The 17,626-nt window shown below is 43.6% G+C and overlaps 1 protein-coding gene and 1 long non-coding RNA gene across 4 annotated transcripts in view; one reads left to right on the top strand and one right to left on the bottom strand.

Moving 5' to 3' along the window:
- Positions 1 to 9,055: 9,055 nt before the first annotated feature.
- Positions 9,056 to 17,626, bottom strand: part of Ildr1 (immunoglobulin like domain containing receptor 1) — a 32,133-nt gene continuing 23,562 nt past the window's right edge. Inside the window, exons 6-8 of one of the 3 annotated variants that reach the window (XM_034515360.2) lie at positions 14,439 to 14,570; positions 13,461 to 14,222; positions 9,056 to 9,848 (exon numbers count right to left, since the gene is read on the bottom strand). In XM_034515360.2, the coding sequence (XP_034371251.1) occupies positions 9,829 to 9,848; positions 13,461 to 14,222; positions 14,439 to 14,570 (914 nt within the window). In that variant the 3' untranslated portion in view covers positions 9,056 to 9,828. Of the gene's footprint in view, positions 9,849 to 13,419; positions 14,223 to 14,438; positions 14,571 to 17,626 lie in introns of all 3 variants that reach the window. The other 2 variants (XM_034515359.2, XM_034515361.2) reach the window with 2 other exon arrangements.
- LOC143444050 (uncharacterized) lies at positions 9,779 to 14,282 on the top strand. Its single transcript, XR_013113574.1, has 3 exons — positions 9,779 to 9,916; positions 11,402 to 11,556; positions 14,146 to 14,282. It is a non-coding gene; the product is annotated as an uncharacterized LOC143444050 (long non-coding RNA).

Raw genomic sequence — 17,626 nt, 5'->3', positions numbered from 1 at the left:
TAGGTTTTCTATCTCCAGGGTAGTCTCCCTTTGTGATTTCTTGATTGTTTCTACTTCAATTTTTTATGTCCTGCATGGTTTTGTTCAATTCCTTCACCTGTTTGGTTGTGTTCTCTTGTAATTCTTTAAGGGATTTTTGTGTTTCCTCTTTAAGGGCTTCTACCTGTTTACCTGTGTTTTCCTCAATTTCTTTGAGAATGTTATTTATGTCCTTCTTAAAGTCCTCTATCATCATCATTAGAAGTGATTTTTAAATCTGAATCTTGCTTTTCTGGTGATATGGGGAATTCAGGACTTTCTAGTGTGGGAGAACTAATGATGCCAAGTACCCTGGGTTGCTGATGCTCATGTTCTTGCACTTGCCTTTTGCCATATGGATCTCTTTAGTGCTACCTTTCCTATTATTTTGGTTGTATCAGAATTGTGTGGGGTGGGTGCTACTACTAGGGTTAGAGCTGAGGCTCAAGATCTGCTCAGTGCTCAGGCCCAGACCAGAAGGAACCAGTGCTCCGGGCCAGGAGTGAATTCCTGGGTCCTAGTGGGTCCCAGTAACTCCCTGTTTTGGGCAGGTGTTGCTGTCTCCTTACCTAAGATACTGCCCAGGTTAGAGTTCCTGGGAGCCCCATTTCCTCTGGGTTTTATGAGACTGGGTACAGAGCTACTGCCCAGGATCTCGAGATAATACTTCCAATGATATTCATCTAAGTACACTTAAAATCTTTATTGAAATCAGAAGAAAAATACCAATTTAAAAACAGGGTTAGTGTATTACTTAGGGTTTTCTAGAATCAAAGAACTTATGGAATGTCTCAGCATATTAAGGGAATTTATTGTAATGACTTACAGTCTGTATTCTAACTAACCCAACAATGGGCACCTGTGAATGGGAAGTCCTAGTCTCTAGTAGTTGCTCAGTCCCATGAGGCTAGGTGTTTCAACTGGTCTTCTTTATAAAATGGAATCCTGAAGAAGTGGGTTCCAACAGATGTGCTGGCAAGTAAGTTCAAGCAGGTGAAAAAAAGTGAATCTTTTTTCTGCCAATGTCCTTATGTAGACCTCCAGCAGAAAGTGTGGCCCAGATTAAAGGTGTGTACCACCATGACTGGATTTTGAACTTGATTTCTCCCATGCTGACCTCGAACTCAGAGATCTGCTTGCCTCAATCTCCTGGGATTAAAGGCATGTACTATCTTGCCTGGGCGTAAGCTTTTCTTGGCCACTGTGCCTCAAATTCTCCATGTCAAGATCCGGGTTAAAAGCCTGTGTCTTCCAGCCTTAAGATCTGGATCTTTGTTTCTCGATTGTAGTTCATTTCAGATGTAGTCATGTTGACAACCAGGAATAGCCACCACAGTTGAGAAAATGGCTCAGTGGGTAAAAGTGTTACACTATAAGCATGATGATCTGGGTTTGAATCCCCAACACCCACATAAAGCCAGACATGGTTATACGCATGTCTGTAACCCCAGCACTGTGGGGCAGACACATGAGGATCTCAGTAGCTCACTGACCAACTAGCATAGCTAAAATTGTCAGCTTCTAGTTCAGTGAGAGACCCTGTATTAAAGGAATAAGGTAAAAAAAAATGATAGATGTAGGTGATTCTCCTATGGTCTCTACATGCACTGTACCCCAACACAACACACACACACACACATACACACACACACACACACACACACACGCGCGCGCGCGCGCGCGCGCCACGCAAATACAATAACCAAGAAGGTGAAAGATCTCAACAATGAAAATCATTAAATAGAAAAAATAGAAGACACTAAAAACTGGAAAGATGTCCTATCTTCATGGATCAGGAAAGTCAATATAGTTAAAAAATGTCACATTACTCAAAGCAGTTGGCAGATTGGAGGTTATCACCAAAATACCAATGGTATTTTCACAGAAATAGAAAAAGTATTTTGAAAAAAAAAAGAAAGAAAGAAAAAGTATTTTGAAATTCACATGGATGCACTAGAGAGCAATATTGCGGATATCACAAATCATACTACTGTGTCATAGTAACAAAATCACCATGGAATTGGTACAAAACAAGACGTGGGCACAGTGGAATAAAATAGAATACCAATAACATAAACTCACACAGTCAACTGCTTCTTAGCAAAAGTACTAAATACATGTGTTCAAGGAAAGATAGCCTTTCTCCACTTCATATATAGATGTGTTTTATTTTGATCAAATCTATCTTTCATTCTCTGCCTCTAACTTCTCCTGGGTGTTCTTCTCTATTTAACTCTCCCAACTTTATCATCCTGAATATTCCACATGTAGGAGAATAAAGATGGTGCCTTTACTTGTTGCAGAAAATCATTGCAAATGGACCAAAGACCTCAGTGTAAGATGGAACCTTAAATTGCCAGACAAAAGTGTAAGCAAGCTACAGACATAGGCAAGGACTTCCTCAAAATGACGGTATTAGCTCAGGACATATTAGCAAGAATTGACAAATGGGATCATATGAAGTTAAAAACATCTACCTAGTAATTAGTTAACAATGAGAACAGCCTGTGGAACAGAGGAAAAAATGTTTGCCAACTATTTCTTGACAGGATTAAATATGTAAAGAATTCAAACAGTTAAACACTGAAAGAACAAACTGCCCAATCAGTGAAGGGTGAAATGAACACACAGTTCTCAAATGGGAAAATACAAGCAGACAATAAATACATGAGACTGGGCTTGGTGACCACATGCCTATCATCCCAGCACTCAGGAGGAGCAAGAGGAAGATCTCTAATGCAAGACCAACCTATACTGCAAGACCCTGTCTCGAACATTAACTCAACAGGTCATCAATTCATTCATAAAACACTTATATCTATGTTCAGGAGAGATGTTGCAGCCTCATTGTGTCTTCTGGATTTGTTCTGGACTGCTAATTGGAGTGAGGGATTTTCCCTGCTCTTCTGTGTCAACGACCAGCTTTGACATCCAGGTAAACTGAGGCGGGATGTAGAGTAAATGGAAATGGCTAAACCAAAAGATGTTACCTTCTGGCATTTAACATGCATTTACCATTCTGGGCCAGAGCTGATGGCTTCTGGCAACTGACTCCTGCTGATAGCAAGGGATTGGAAATAGGAACTTAACTACTTAGGGCCCTTCACTCTTTCTTCCTAGCTTCCTTCCTTCCTTCCTTCCTTCCTTCCTTCCTTCCTTCCTTCCTCCCTTCCTTCTTTCCTTTCCATCCCAAATGCTGCCACTCTCTGGTCCCCCCTTGTGGAGTTCCTCCCCCATCCTCCATCCCCTTTGTCTCTGAGAGGATAGCAACCCCTAACCTCCTACCCTGGTGCATCATGTCTCTACAGGATTAAACACATCCTCTCACACTGAGGCCAGACATAGCAGCCCTCTGCTACATATGTACCACCAACAAAAGGTCTCTTTGCTCTTTAACTCAAGGGCCACTAGTCACCAGAGGATCAGAGTTTATTTACTCTTCATGAGCTGGAGATAAAGAAAAAGGAAAAAAGAAGGTCAGGAGCACGTGCACACATACACACACTGGATGAAGCAAAAAAGAACTACACCAAGCTTTTATTTTTTTCTTTCAGCTTTTTATAGCTTTTTAGACAAAAGTTCTCTATGTAAGAAAAAAAATATGTCATAGATAAAATGTTACACAAGAGGGAGTTACAGCAGGATGTTAATTATAAGTTCAAAGCAGTGTTTCATTCTATAAGCTCATTATAGATCCAAAGCAATAGTTTTACGTGGCCTTGCTTTAACACAGTGCACACCTGTGGACTCATCCTTGGACCAGACTTAGAATGAATGTTCTTCCTTGATCATTCATTTGTTCCAAGCCTATTCTTCTTCCTAGTCCAATTTATGTGCTTGCAGTGCATGAAAGGTCACTGTACTTCTTCCATGCAGCCTGTACTTACTATTCTATGAGAGAGGGGTACACTCTATTCAGGATTCTAACTTTATTATATCTTTCTGCCAAAACAACTAAAACCATCTTCTTAAACTTTCTATCAATTATTCTAACTTCCTAAAATTATTTTAATCAAGTCAGGTATTCTATAAAATCATTGATACATTTAAACAGCATTAATTCTATGAAAGTTCATCTTCCTGTTGATCTGAAGAAAATTTGCCCAACAGTGTGGGCTAATTGATGCCCAGAAATCAATTATAACAGGCTATACACAGAAAGGATCTATCTTTGCCCAATCACACCATGTAAGAAAAATGAGGAATACAGCAATGACAAACTTGAGGAAGCACATCAGTAGCAGTTCTTCTAAGTTGTCAAATTTAGAATTACATATTGGATACTTCTATTAGCCCCCACCTATCTATCTATCTATCTATCTATCTATCTATCTATCTATCTATGTTTCGTGGGAGAGTGTGTGTGTGTGTGTGTGTGTGTGTGTGTGTGTGTGTGTGTGTGTTGTCTATGCATGCTTATCAGTGCTTGCAAAAGCCTAAAGGGAGATGTTGAGTTCTTCACCGCTGGAGCAGAAGCTTAATGTGGGTGCTGGGAACCAAACTCAGGTCTTGTGGAAGAATAGAAAATTCTCTTAACTGAAGAGACATCTCTCTCAGCCCCTATAATTTCCTTCTCCAATTAAAAAAAGAAAATCCCTAAGGTTTTTTTTTTAAACCTATTTGTTTCTAGAGAATTTGTAATTGATTTTTATAGTATTTTGACAATGTTTGCTTTGAAATCCTTTTCAGACAGTTCCAACATCTGGCTCACCTCCTGGTTGCCACCGATTGGTTTCCTTTTTCATTCATTTTGTCACCTTTTTTTGGCTGTTGGTTTATATGTTGGATATTTTGTCTGAGGCTTTTGGTCATATCTTATATAGTTACCCTTTTCTTTCCTATACAAGTCTTTGCCTACTATCCAACAGCTATAGAGTCATTTTTGAGTTATCTCTTCTACTTAGTCTCTAACTGGCATCAGCTAGTGCCTTCTGAGGGGCCTGGAAGGGTTTTCTCTGGCCAGGTGTTTCATATCTCTTAAGCAGGAGTGATGTGAAAAAACGTCCTTGATGGTGTTCCTGGCTGCCCAGTGACTGGGGAGAGAATCTTGATTCCTCTAAATGGACTCTATGACAGACCAGTACGTCAGTTTTCCTGTTTATACCCAATAGCCTCAATGTCTCTGGGCAGGGCAAGAGTCTTTGCCTTGCAGGGACAGAGAGGCTTTCCTGACTAAGGCTCCTGTTTACCTTACAGGCTTTTCTGACTTCTCTAATAGCTCTCCTCAGAAAAGGGGTGGGGGTGGAAGCAGAGGGCCTCTCCTTTGTTGCTTTTCTTCAGCATGACTGCCCACTAGTCCTGTTGTTTGAGGTTGTCAGAGTAACTCCATCAGGCCCAGGATAAAGAATCAATGATTCAGCTACCTTCTGTTGACTGGCAGATGAAGATGTCTTGACTCTATGCTAGAAACTAGGCTCCAGGCCTAGTTTCTCAGACCTGCTCTCCACTCTTCAGAAATTTGTCTTATGGCATTTCCAAGATTTATAAAATTTGAAAATCAGGGATGAAGACACCTCCAATAGTTTTTTTCGTGTTCAGGATTGTTTTAGCCATCCTAGGTCTTTTGTTTTTCCTTATATAGTTGAGAATTTTCTTTTTGAGGTCTGTAAAGAATTGTGTTGTAATTTTGATGGGGATTGCATTGAATTTGTGGATTGGTTTTGGTAGGATGGCCATTTTACTGTAAGTCCTACCCATCTATGAGCATGGGAGATCTTTCCATCTTCTGATATCTTCTTCAATTTCTCTCTTCAAGGACTTTATTTTCTTGTCATGTAGGTCTTTCACTTGTTTGGTTAGAATTATAGTAAGATATTTTATATTATTTGAGGCTTTTGTGAAAGATATTGTTTCCCTGATTTTTTTTTTCTCAGCCTGTTATATTTTCTCAGCCTCATATAATGCTTGTATATATGAGGGATAGCAATTTTTTGGAGTTAATTTTGTATCCAGCTACATCACTGAATGTGTTTATCAGCTGTGGTGTCACTTACATATACTATCATATCATCTTTGAATAGAGGTACTTTGACTTCTTCCTTTCCCATTTGTATCCCCTTGATCTCTTTCAGTTGTCATATTGCACTAGCTAAGACTTCAATTACAATATTGAATAGATATGTAAGGAGTGGACAACCTTGTCTTGTTCCTGATTTTAGTGGAATTGCGTTGAGTTTCTCTTTGTTTAATTTGATGTTGTCTACAGGCTTGCTGTAAATTGTCTTTATTATATTTAAGTACATCCCTTGTATCCTCACTTTCTCCAGGATGTTTACCATGAGGGCGTGTTGGATTTTGTCACAGACCTTTTCTGTATCTAATAGGATGATCATGTAGATTTTCTTCTTTCCCTGTGCTTATTGGGTGGATTACATGTACAGATTTTCATATATTGAACCATCTCTGTATCTCTGGGATGAAGTCGATTGGCTAATGGTGAAAATTTGTAGGCAAATGGATAGAACTAGAATATATATATATATATATATATATATATATATATATATATATATACCATGTGAGGTAACCCAGAAAGAAAAATACAGTATTTATTTACTTATAAATGGCTATTTAGCCATTAAGTAAATGATAATCAAGCTTTAATCTGTAGACCCAAAAAGGGTACTAAAGAACAGGGTCGGGGGAGGGGGCACATATATCTCCCTGGGAAAAGGAAATAGAGTAGATTTTATGGGTGTACTGAGGGTTAATGGGAACAGGAGCGGGAAGGAGCAGGTAAAGAATGGAAGGAGAGAATACAGGGAGAGATGGCTAGAATTAGGGGTGGGTGGGAATAGTGTGGAAACCTAGTGGGAACTTCCTGGAATTTATGAGGATGATCCTAGAGAACTCCTAGTAATGGGGATATAGAGTCTCAACTGGCCATTTCTTATAGGCAGGCAAGGCTTCTAGTGATGGGACTGGTTGAATTCAATGGAGTTGTTGGCCATGGGGGTCTCATGGAGAGACCCTATTTAACCCAGGCTTATGCTAAGAAAGAGGGTTGTTCTCCAAAATCTGACAGGGTGTGTGTGTGTGTGTGTGTGTTGGCTTGTATGTGTTCTGTCCAGGGAGTGGCACTATTAAAAGATGTGTCCTTGTTGAAGTAGATGTGTCACTGTGAGTGTGGGCTTTAAGACCTTTACCCTAGCTTCCTGGAAGTCAGTCTTCCACTAGCAGCCTTCAGATGAACTCTCAGTTTCTCCTGAACCATGCCTGTCTGGAGGATATCAAGCTCTCACCTTGATGATACTGGACTGAATTTCTGAACCTGTAAGGCAGTCCCAACTAAATGTTGATTTTATAATAGTTGCCTTGGTCATGTGTCTGTTCACAGCACCAAAACCCTAACTAATACGGGGTGGGGGTGGGGGGACATGTTGCCAAGGACAACATCCACACTTCTCATTGAACATGGAGAGGTTGAGCAGGTGCCTGCTTAGAGCCTTCACCCTTGCCTTCCAAGGCTTCCTTCTCTTGGGCTTGAGAAGGTACTCTGTAGGCTATGGAAAGAGAATGCTGGGTACCATTCCAGTCACAGAACCGTTGAGTAACATTCTGTCTTGCCTGAAAGATATGCTGGGACAAAATGGTAGCACAGATCTTGTGGGGGTGGTCAACCAATGCCTGATTTAAGTTGAGGCCCACTCCATTCGAGGGAGCCCATGCCTAACTGGTTGGATGGCCAGAAACTGGAGACTTGTTAACCCAGAGACCTAGGGGAGAACCAAAAATGACTGATCAAAAACAAACAAACAAACAAACAAACAAACAAACAATGAAATGGTTCCTAATGATATTCTGTTGTACTCATAGATCAGTGCATTGTTCAGTTGTCATCAGAGAGGCTTCCTCTGCATCAGATGGGAGCAAATCCACAGCCAGACATTATGTGGAGAAAGTACAAATAGGAGGTCTCCACTGTGTCCTCACCTTAGAGCTCAAGTAATCCTGTAGAAGAGGGGGCTGAAGGATTTTAGACATCAGAGGGGATGGAGGACACTAGAAGGACATGGTCCACTGAATCAACTAAGCAGGGCTTATACGCTTTCCCAGAGACTGAAGTAGCAAGGATGGGGCCTGCACAGGTCTGCATCAGGTCCTCTGTGTATATATTGAACTTATTCATTGATGTTTTCATGGGACTCCTAACTGTGGAAGCAGGTATGTCTCTGACTCTTTTGCCTGCTCTTGGGACTCTTTTCTTCCTGTTAGGTTGCCTTCTCCAGCTTCACTGTGAGGGCTTTTGCCTTGCCTTGTTGTATTTTGTATTTTCCTGTATGATTGTTGTCTCTTGAAGGCCTGCTTTTTTCTAATGGGAAATGGAAGGGGAATGGATCCCAGGAAGAGGGGAGTGTGGGAAAAGGAGTGGAAGAAGGGAAAATTATGATTGAGATATATTGTATAAAAGAATCTAATATAATATAATATATTAATTTTGACACATTCCTAAGAAATAAGTTTATGTTGCATGTTGTATGGTATTTTCCATATCAGAGTAGCATTCCCTATTCATTTTTACATCTCCATTAGCTATATTTTTTCTGTTTCTAATTTAAGTTCAGATTTCAAAAATCCTAAAAGTAGCCTCTGCCAAACACAGGAATTTAGCCTATTTTTTTTTCACTTTTAATTATGGAGAAAACTGGATGAGTTGATACAATTAACTCTAAATTGAGGTCATGACCATACAGACAGGGATATTGCTGATCTTGTACAATATCAATATTATTGGGACCATCTCCTTCCAGTCTACTCAGAAAAAGCCTACACATCAATCATAAATACATCTGAGAAGCAGCTATTTGGAAAATGGGAAGCAGTGACAGCCCTATTATATACAGGAAAGGTTCAGCTCTTTTCTCCTGGGACTCTGTACATGGCAAAACCCACCTTAGATACTAACACCTGAGACATTGAAACCCTGAAATGTTCAGCAGTCCTGGAGAAGTGTAATTTTGGAACTACCCAGCCTGGCCTGATTCTTCTCTGAGTTTTACTGGAAAGTAAGCTTAAATCAATGAATAGAAATAGAAACTCGGGGTAGAAAGCAGATATTTATTTAGAATGGAATCTTTAACCCACTACATTAGTTTTCTTGTTTATACTGTATGGTGCTTGAAAGTACTTAAAGTGATTTTAGCATTATTATATTATTATATATAAGAAAATAAATTAAATGTAGGGGAAAGGAGCAAGAAGGAAGAGAAAAGAAACGAGAATACGGTTGGAGAACAACTGCTTCTCTGTGCTTCTCCAGAGTTGCAGTAAACAGCCTGCGAAAGGCACAGAGCTGGAGAATGTTTGCACTCGCTTGCTTGCTTGGACTGGAAACTCAGGAATGCTCAGGACCAGGTGGGGATGCTTAGTGAGGAAAAACCCTCAAGAAGTTCGAGACACGGCAGGGAGTTTCCATGGGCATTTGCCCATAATATTCCATAGGTTTCCTATTCCTGGAACATGTTTGACTTCTTCTTAAAGATTCCTGAGTTGTCATTACAAGAATGCCTTGGTCCAGAGCACCATGACTTACTTGGACATTTTGAGCTACTGTATTCCTGAGGGATCCTAGCTAGGATCCCTTACAAGTCAGAGATCATGTAACAGAGGTCATGAACAAGGGGAAAGCTTGCTATTAATCCCACAAACACCTGCTTTGAAAACTCTTCTATGTGATTCTTAGAATCTACACCCAAACTGTGAGGCACAGATGTACAGTGTCCCTCCCAAGGCAGCTGGAAATCTTGATAATGCTGAGGACACGTGGGATCCAAGATGGTGCCCGGAGACTAAATGACCACACTCCGTCCACTATGGGAGCTCTCTCTCTCCTGAGGGACAAGAACACAAAAACTACATTCAGCTCAATGTATAGCCCGTGTACGCTGCAATTCCCAAGGTGAGCGGGTCTAACCCACTAAGTGGTGGATCCTGTATTTCTTTCTTGACCTTTCATGGGGCCATTCTATTCCCTCAATGGCCTTCTTCCAACACTGTCGATGTCTGAAAGTTCTAATCTTATTTGCTCCACCTATCAGTTGTTTTTGTAATGACGCCAAGTCTTCAGTAGACTGAAGAAAGGGCTTTCTACTTCCCAGTTCGTCTCTCCTTACCATGAAGATGGCTCTGTTCCCGGTTACACTCTGAACCATTCCTCTCACCCCTTTCATTAGCTTCATACTTCAATATTCCTCTAGAGTTATTTTTCACACTTTTCCCGAACAAACTCAATGGCTTTTTTTTTTTTTCAAAGGATCACTTGTCATTTGTCGGTCTGTTTGGGTTTTGTTGTTGTTGTTTTCTCATTTGATATGTTCCTCAGATCTCTCTATGAATGTCGGGGGGGGGGGTCATTTGATTAAGTTTCTGAAAATCTATAGCTGGAGTTCAGGAATGAGACCATCCCTATCTGGCTTGAGAAGGGAAGGCACCTTTCCTGTAATGAACAGTCCTAAGGATATTGTGTAAGTGTGTGCATCACATTGCTTCAAAAAAAAATGTTTCTTATTATCAGGAAAGTGTTAAGGGATGAGGTTTCTAATCAGAATACTCTGGAGTGAATGCTCCCTGCAACAGAGGACAAAAATGAGCCGGGACAAAGGGACTCTGTTCAGGAAGACCTGGCATGATTGAGGGATACTCAAAGTAGAAGATTGCAGATCCCAATACAACATTTTTATTAATAAAGAATTTAAGGCAAAAAATATAACACATGATATTCACTACAGAGCATTCTGGTTACCCCAGAAACAAACACCATGGCTTTCTCCTTGCCAGAATAGATGTATATGGGCCAGGTTTTGAAGATGCCAGAGTGTCTTGGAACTCATTCTATTAGGGCAAGATTGGAAAGAGAGATAGTCTGAAAGATGTTAGAAACACAGGAATCATTCAGCCTGAAGCCACTAGAGTAGAAAGCTTGAAGTTCCTGCTTTAAATTGACTGAGTGAACGGCTTCTAATAAGTTCACCCTAAGTCAGCTGAGCAGGCACTTCCCCAGACAGGAGCAGGCACTCCCACAGACAGGAGCAGGCACTCCCACAGACAGGAGCAGGCACTCCCACAGACGGGAGCAGGCACTCCCACAGACGGGAGCAGGCACTCCCACAAACAGCATAAGGTCTTTATTTCTCCAGCACTGAGCACAGAGCACGTGCACCTATTTTAGATGTCCAGGCAGTTGTGTGCACAGAAGCACTTGCTTGTGTGTATTTATTAAACACTACTCTTGAGCGAGAAGGCTCCCTGTGAGCCTAAAAATATTTAGTTTCTTCCCTATTTCTCTGAGTATTTGATGAAGTATTTTAATAGATTACTTTATTTAAAAACTATGGCAAACCCGTCACAGGTAAAGCCTGATTCAACAGTGACACATTCTTTTAAGGAAAGAACCAGAGAAACTGCAAGTGACGCACAGTCAAAAGTCACCATCTAGTGGCTTAACTCTGCACTGTGTTGAAAATGTCAAGCTCCACTGCCTTTCCAGACCTGTGCAGGAACCACTTGGCGCCATCACAGAGACTCTTCATAACAGTCAAGGTATCAAGGCAACAAGCTACGCCCTTAAATGAACGAATCTGCAAACTCAAGCTTTGGTCCTGAGCCTATGGACAGTGTCAGAATATAAAAAGAAGGTTTAATGCAATTTAGTGATATATCTAGAAACCAAACTCAGACCCAGTCAATGGGGGTGGGGGGAGGGTGTTAAAATTATTTTAGACAATATCTTTGCTTCTCAAAGACAACTTTATAAATGAAAATGGTGGTAGAATTACTTCTTATGCACATTTTGATGATTTAAAAAAAAAAGTACTGATGCTTGGGAAAATTTAAGAAGTCATAGTCACAAGAAAGTTTTATGGATCTCAGTGGTTGCCTTCTGTCTAAGGGAAGTGTGAGTTACCAAAAAGGCTTGAGAACCAGAGGGCTATGTTCAAACGCAGGCTTCTCTTTCTACTGCTATGTGCTTTGCCCTTGTTAGTTAACCTTTCTGAGTCCTGTGGGGACTAAAGGAGTCAGGACTGGCTCTGTGTCTAGAGCATAATGTCCCGTAGATTCTAAGGCTTAGAAGGGCTACATACTTTAATGGGAGAAAAATAAAGAGAAGAAAAAAAAGTAACTTAGAAGAAAGCAGGGCTCAGATGTTGAAGTCAAAAACTTGAAAATCATATATTTTTATTTTGCTAAAAAGAAAAGGCATGCTTAGTCACTCCATGAGAAAGGTCACCATACGACAGTGGCTCTAGGCATCCTAGCTTTGATGGGCTCTGTGCTTTTTTACAGGATCCATTCTACTGAGCACCTCAGTGTGGATGAGGTCATTCCGTAAGCTTCTGCTGAGATAGTCAAAGGGATGTGTGAGGGACCAGACCAGGGCAGAGGGCCATTGGCACACAAATCTTTAACTCAAATGGGCCTTACAGTACAGGGCTATTGTGTGGAGCACAGGATTTATGCAAAATGAACACAGCCCTGTACCTCCAGTTGCTCTCACTGCAGCTTGCTGACCTCGGTGTCCACAGGACACTTGTGAGAAAGTGACACAGTTGTCACTGATGATTTCAGAAGCACCCCTTCCTTCTGGGCTGCACTCTATTCCCTGCTCCACTTTTCCATCTCAGTTTGCTCTAGAGAAACACCCTGCACACAACCCCCAGGGGTTTGCTTCTTTGCACACATGTGTTTGAGATACATACATACATACTACATACATACATACATACATACATACATACATACATACATACATATGTTGTGTCCTTCAAAGCCCCATAAGAGACTTTAAAGGACACAACATAAGACTGTGGGCGTGCATCCTCCTGTGTTTCTCCTTTAAGAGTGCTAAATAATGACTGGCACCTTCAATGTTCACAGCATTCTAAAGTTTTACTAAGTGGGATGCCAGGGTCGGTTTTCATCAGTCTGATGAGCCTTTCCCAGCACACCAGGAAGACCTCATCCTCACACACAGCACAGTTGCGGCTCACTTAAACCTTCACAGCTCCTCCTGCCTGTTTCTAACCTGGCCTGTGGGAAAAAAGGTTGCCAAGTCAAGGGCCAGGGTTGCATTTGGGACCCGAGGTCCAGCTCCTCACCACGGAGTGCTTAGTCTCAGTTCCTTACCTGCATACCAGCAGAACCCACCTTACCTGCCTCCAAAGGCAGAGAAGGTAGCTAAAGCCACACTGGGGCAGAGAAGATCCTTTGAAAGCACTGGGCCTCTTCTGCACCCTGCACTGACTTGGCCCTTTTGTTCTAAGAAACGGCAGTACCCCTAACCTGCCCTGACAGTTATTCAGAACTAAAAAAACTCTGCTGGGCCTGTGTCAGCTGTGGCCAAGGCCACAAGCTGAGGCGTCTCTCTGATCATGCCCGACCCTCCACGGGATGCCCCAGGCTCACCAAGCGCCTCTCCACATTCCCTTTTTTCATGTTGTTCTTGCCTGGAGTCACATCCAGTGAACGGTAGCTGGGTGGCTTCTCCTCCGGCCAGTTTGGAGACTGTGAGCGGCGGCGGCGGCTGCTGCGATGGTGACGTCGCTGGGCACCCCAGTTCCTGGGCAGCGACTCTTTCTCTTCTTCAGAGCTCCAAGAACTGGGGCCCGAGGGTAGGGGAGGCGAGTAGCTGCGATGCCTGCGTCTCCCACGTCTCTGGGCGCCTTCTCGGGGCTCTGGTCGTCTGGGGGGCCAAGGAGCCTCACTGGATGAGGGACATTCACTCAGGCTGTCCCAGTCTGACCAGGGCATGGAGGACTCACTGGGCCTAGAGCGGTGGTGTCTCCCACTCCAATGGGGATCCAGCTCCCCTCTCCCTGGGGCCCAGGGTCTCATCCCCCGATCCTGGAGCTCTCGGAGGAAATCGGAGTGATGGCGCTGCCTCCGGCCCTCACTCAGATCCCAGTGTCTGGAAGGAGCAGGGTTGAGCTGCTGCTGGTGTGAGGAGTTACTGGTCCTAGAGGGCAATGGGTCTCTGATCAGTGGGGGCAGGTGGATGACTCTGCGTTCCACAACCTCTGCGGAGCCCAGGGAGGACAGCATGCTGCAAGGGTGGCCAGATTTGGCTCTGAGATCCGAAGGCAGAGGCTGGGCTGGGTTGAGGTTCCGCAACTCTTTCTCCAAATATTCCAGGACACCATTGGCCACCGGAGGGGGAGCGGCCATCTGGGTCATTGGCATCTGTGGAAGGCTGGACCGTAAGGACAGATCTGAATGGAAAGCATAAGGATGGAGCACACTGAACTGCTGGTCCCAAATACCCTCCTAGGAACCAGGGCATCAAAATGTCACGTTAGTAAGCCGGATTCCACTCCCTCCCACCCTCCATCGAAAGAGACCCCATTAGTGTGCATGCTCCTTGGCAGACGGGACCTCTGCCCTCACCCTCTGCCCTCCCCTTACCATGACTTTCTGGCAAAGTTTACCTCGCTGCAGCAGCGGGTTCATTGCATAAGATGAAACTTGGGAGCTCCTGTCCGCCCCCCAGTACAGGGGTTTTTCCATCATTTGAGGACCTAGGGCCTGAACCTGCTTCATGTAGCGGTGGCGGGCCAGGGCTGCAAGGGAAGGAGAAACGCAGACCCTTAGCGCCACACCTCCCATGTGGTCTGTACTTCCAGCTTCTTGCTTTGGAGCCCGTTCTTACCTATCTTGCACGGAAACAAGAGTTTAGGGGCTATGTCTTTAGCAAGGGGCTGAGAATGAATTTCCTATATTAAAGACTACATCTCTCACACTCCAGGAAAGTTTACTTTAAAACAAACAAATAAAGCTCGACTTTGTAGCTTCAAAACATGTCCCCGTGTTACTTGCTCTCCAGGTCACCCAAAGGGCATAGGCAGCCAATCAAACTTCAGGTCATACAGAAATACCCCACATAGTAAAGGCTTAGAGGACGCTATGAGCCAGCCTGGCAGCTCTTGAGCCTACAGGGCAAGCTCAGGGCCATCTGTTCTGAGGGGAAGAATAAGACTGTGGTGTCCCTTAAGCATGTTTCTAGCTGGATCGCCAGCCCTGGGTGGGGAAAAAATTTTATGAGACGAGGGCCAGGGACACATAAAGCTGAAGTGAGTTGTAGCGGGTCCTTTGTACTCTTCTTCTTTACTAGCTGTTGGGGTTTCCCCAGTTAGGGATAGGCCAGGCAAATCGGAGGGAAATACTCCCTTTCTGGGGACACGGTGCAAAAACAGCAGCCAGAGTCTATGCAATGTCATTTTAGTCCCCTAGGTGCAGCTGTTCTGAAGCACACAATCTGCAACAAATGCAATTAAAAGTTTGTTCTTGTCCCTGAGTTTCCATTTTGAGGTGATAGCGGCTGAGTACCATTTGACTCCCAAAAGCTCTGCCTATCCATGCGTGGAGCAGATACATGCTGCTACACAAACCGTGACAAGGCTTCCACCCCGGTAGTTTCACCGACTTCAGGGTTTGCTGCAGAACGGCACGGCTCTGCCCAGAATAGGACAGAAAGTGGGTATTCTGTACCCAGCCACATTGTGAGAGGTCTGCTGAGGCCACTAAGAGGCCATTTTCTAACAGGAAGTGGTTGCCACAGAGCCCCCAGAAGTGTCCAGAGCTCCAACCCCAATGGTGAGTCACAGCCCCGCCAGGAAGAAATCAAATGCACTCGAAGTTTCTCCTAGATACCAGCCCACAGCACTCCAGTCTTAAAGGAGACAGGAGCAAGGGCTTATCAGCCCCCTCTACTGGCCACCATCAGCATAGCAAGCTAACCCTTCTCTCCTCACCCAGCTCTTCTCTGTGTTTTGAAAGAATCTCACTTCATAGCCCAGGCTGGCATCAAACTTAATAATCATCCTGCGACACTGAGAACTAAGATTACAGGCAGGAGCCACCACAACTCAAGGAGCCTGGCCTTGAGATGTCTTTTTAATGTGGGGAATAGAGGAAGCTGAGATCACAGAAGTTGCATTCAACCCAACATCCCACAGAGAGCGTAGATGCCTTTTCTCTCAGCTTAGATCCGGCTGCTTGAGGATTCAAAACAATTCTGAGAAATGAGGCCACCAGGGATAGACTTCTTTAAACAAAGGTTCTGAGGGCCAGATGGACTTCAACCACCGAGGCTATTTAAGCTGTGCGACTTAGAGTTTTCAGAGTCTCTGGGTTAGACAGATCTTTTGCAGAGCTGCTGGAGTTAAATGAGGCAAAACCCATGGAATGCCCGACAGGTGAGTCAGGAGACCCTTGTTTTCATCATAATAAATTGTTTCTTTCGCCTTAGCTCCAGGAGAAGAACACATATATGGAATCTTTGTCTCTGAGGGAAAAGTCGGGGTATAATGTTTAAGGCATCTACTGGGGACAGAGATAACAGTATTTCATCCACCTCTGAAACCTATACATCTTCCCCAGTGTCCCCAGAAACCTTTCAACTTCTCTTGCCCATGACTGGTTGCCATTCCATACCTCCACCTCTCTGCCATCACAGAAGCCGGCCTGATCTCTACTCTCCGTTTACCCCATGGCCTCTCCGTCCTTGGCTTTTTCTCACTGGCCAGTCACATCTCCAATGCCTCAGCAGCTTTGGGGACACTATACCCCTTTTGAACTCTTGTCGTTTTAGCCTCAGGAAATCACTAGCAGAGGCAGACTTTCTGGCCCTAGCCAAGCAATGGTACTTCAAATTATCCTCCTCAGAATGAGCTTTTTGGGGGGATCATTTCATCGAAAGTGCCTTTCCTCCTCCTAGGCTCCCCATTGCGCAGGCTCCCTTGAACCTCTAGTGGATTAGTTCAGCTTTGTTAAGGACAGGAACCAGCCTACACGGGAAGCCAACATCTATGGTTCTAGATCACCAAGGTCTGTGTAACTGGAAGACTCTCTCTCCAGTCCAGTCTTCACTCTCTCCTGAGAGAGAGAGAGAGAGAGAGAGAGAGAGAGAGAGAGAGAGAGACAGAGAGACAGAGAGACAGAGAGACAGAGAGACAGAGAGACAGAGAGACAGAGAGAGAGAGATTTTCTGGTGAAGGGAGGCCAGTAACTCAGAGACAAGAGAAGTTTCTCTAGTTCTTGTAGGAAAAAAAAATAGGCTCAGTTCCTAAAACGTTCATCTTTAAGTCCTATGAGGGTTGTTTACCAATACTTGGTGGATTATCTGGGTCTATTAAAAGCACCAGTTCATTGTTCTCTCTAACCTCCTGTTACAGCTTAGGAAGGTGAAAGCTGGCTGGGGACATAACCTGCGGTGGGAGATGTTCAAGGTCTGTGACTTCCTTCCAGAGACTTCCCTCTGCATCTTGCATATTTATTTGTTTATGGCACTGAAATTGAACCCAGGGCTTTTATGAAAACCACTGAGCTATGTCTCCAGCTCTGTACTTTGATTTGCAGAAACCGTGGCAGGCTGTGGGCTCCCTCATGCTGACTGTCCTCCACATGTATGGACCTCTCCAAGGTCAAGTTGGCCATACACTCTTGTCTCTTTCATTTTTAAGGCTAGCTCTTTCTTGGTAGAGACCTAATGCTGCCTCCAAGAGTAAAGACACTCAGCCATGATCACCCAACTTCGTAAGTGGGGCTTCCAGTTATTTCCTTCTGGGTCTTTGCTTACAAACATTCTTGGGGCTGTTTTGGCCAAAACAAAACACAC

This window comes from Arvicanthis niloticus, chromosome 12, assembly GCF_011762505.2.
Source record: "Arvicanthis niloticus isolate mArvNil1 chromosome 12, mArvNil1.pat.X, whole genome shotgun sequence".
Classification (NCBI taxonomy): Eukaryota; Metazoa; Chordata; class Mammalia; order Rodentia; family Muridae; genus Arvicanthis; species Arvicanthis niloticus.
The sequence above is the reverse complement of the archived record's forward strand: the minus strand, read 5'-3'. Positions and strand labels throughout refer to the sequence as shown.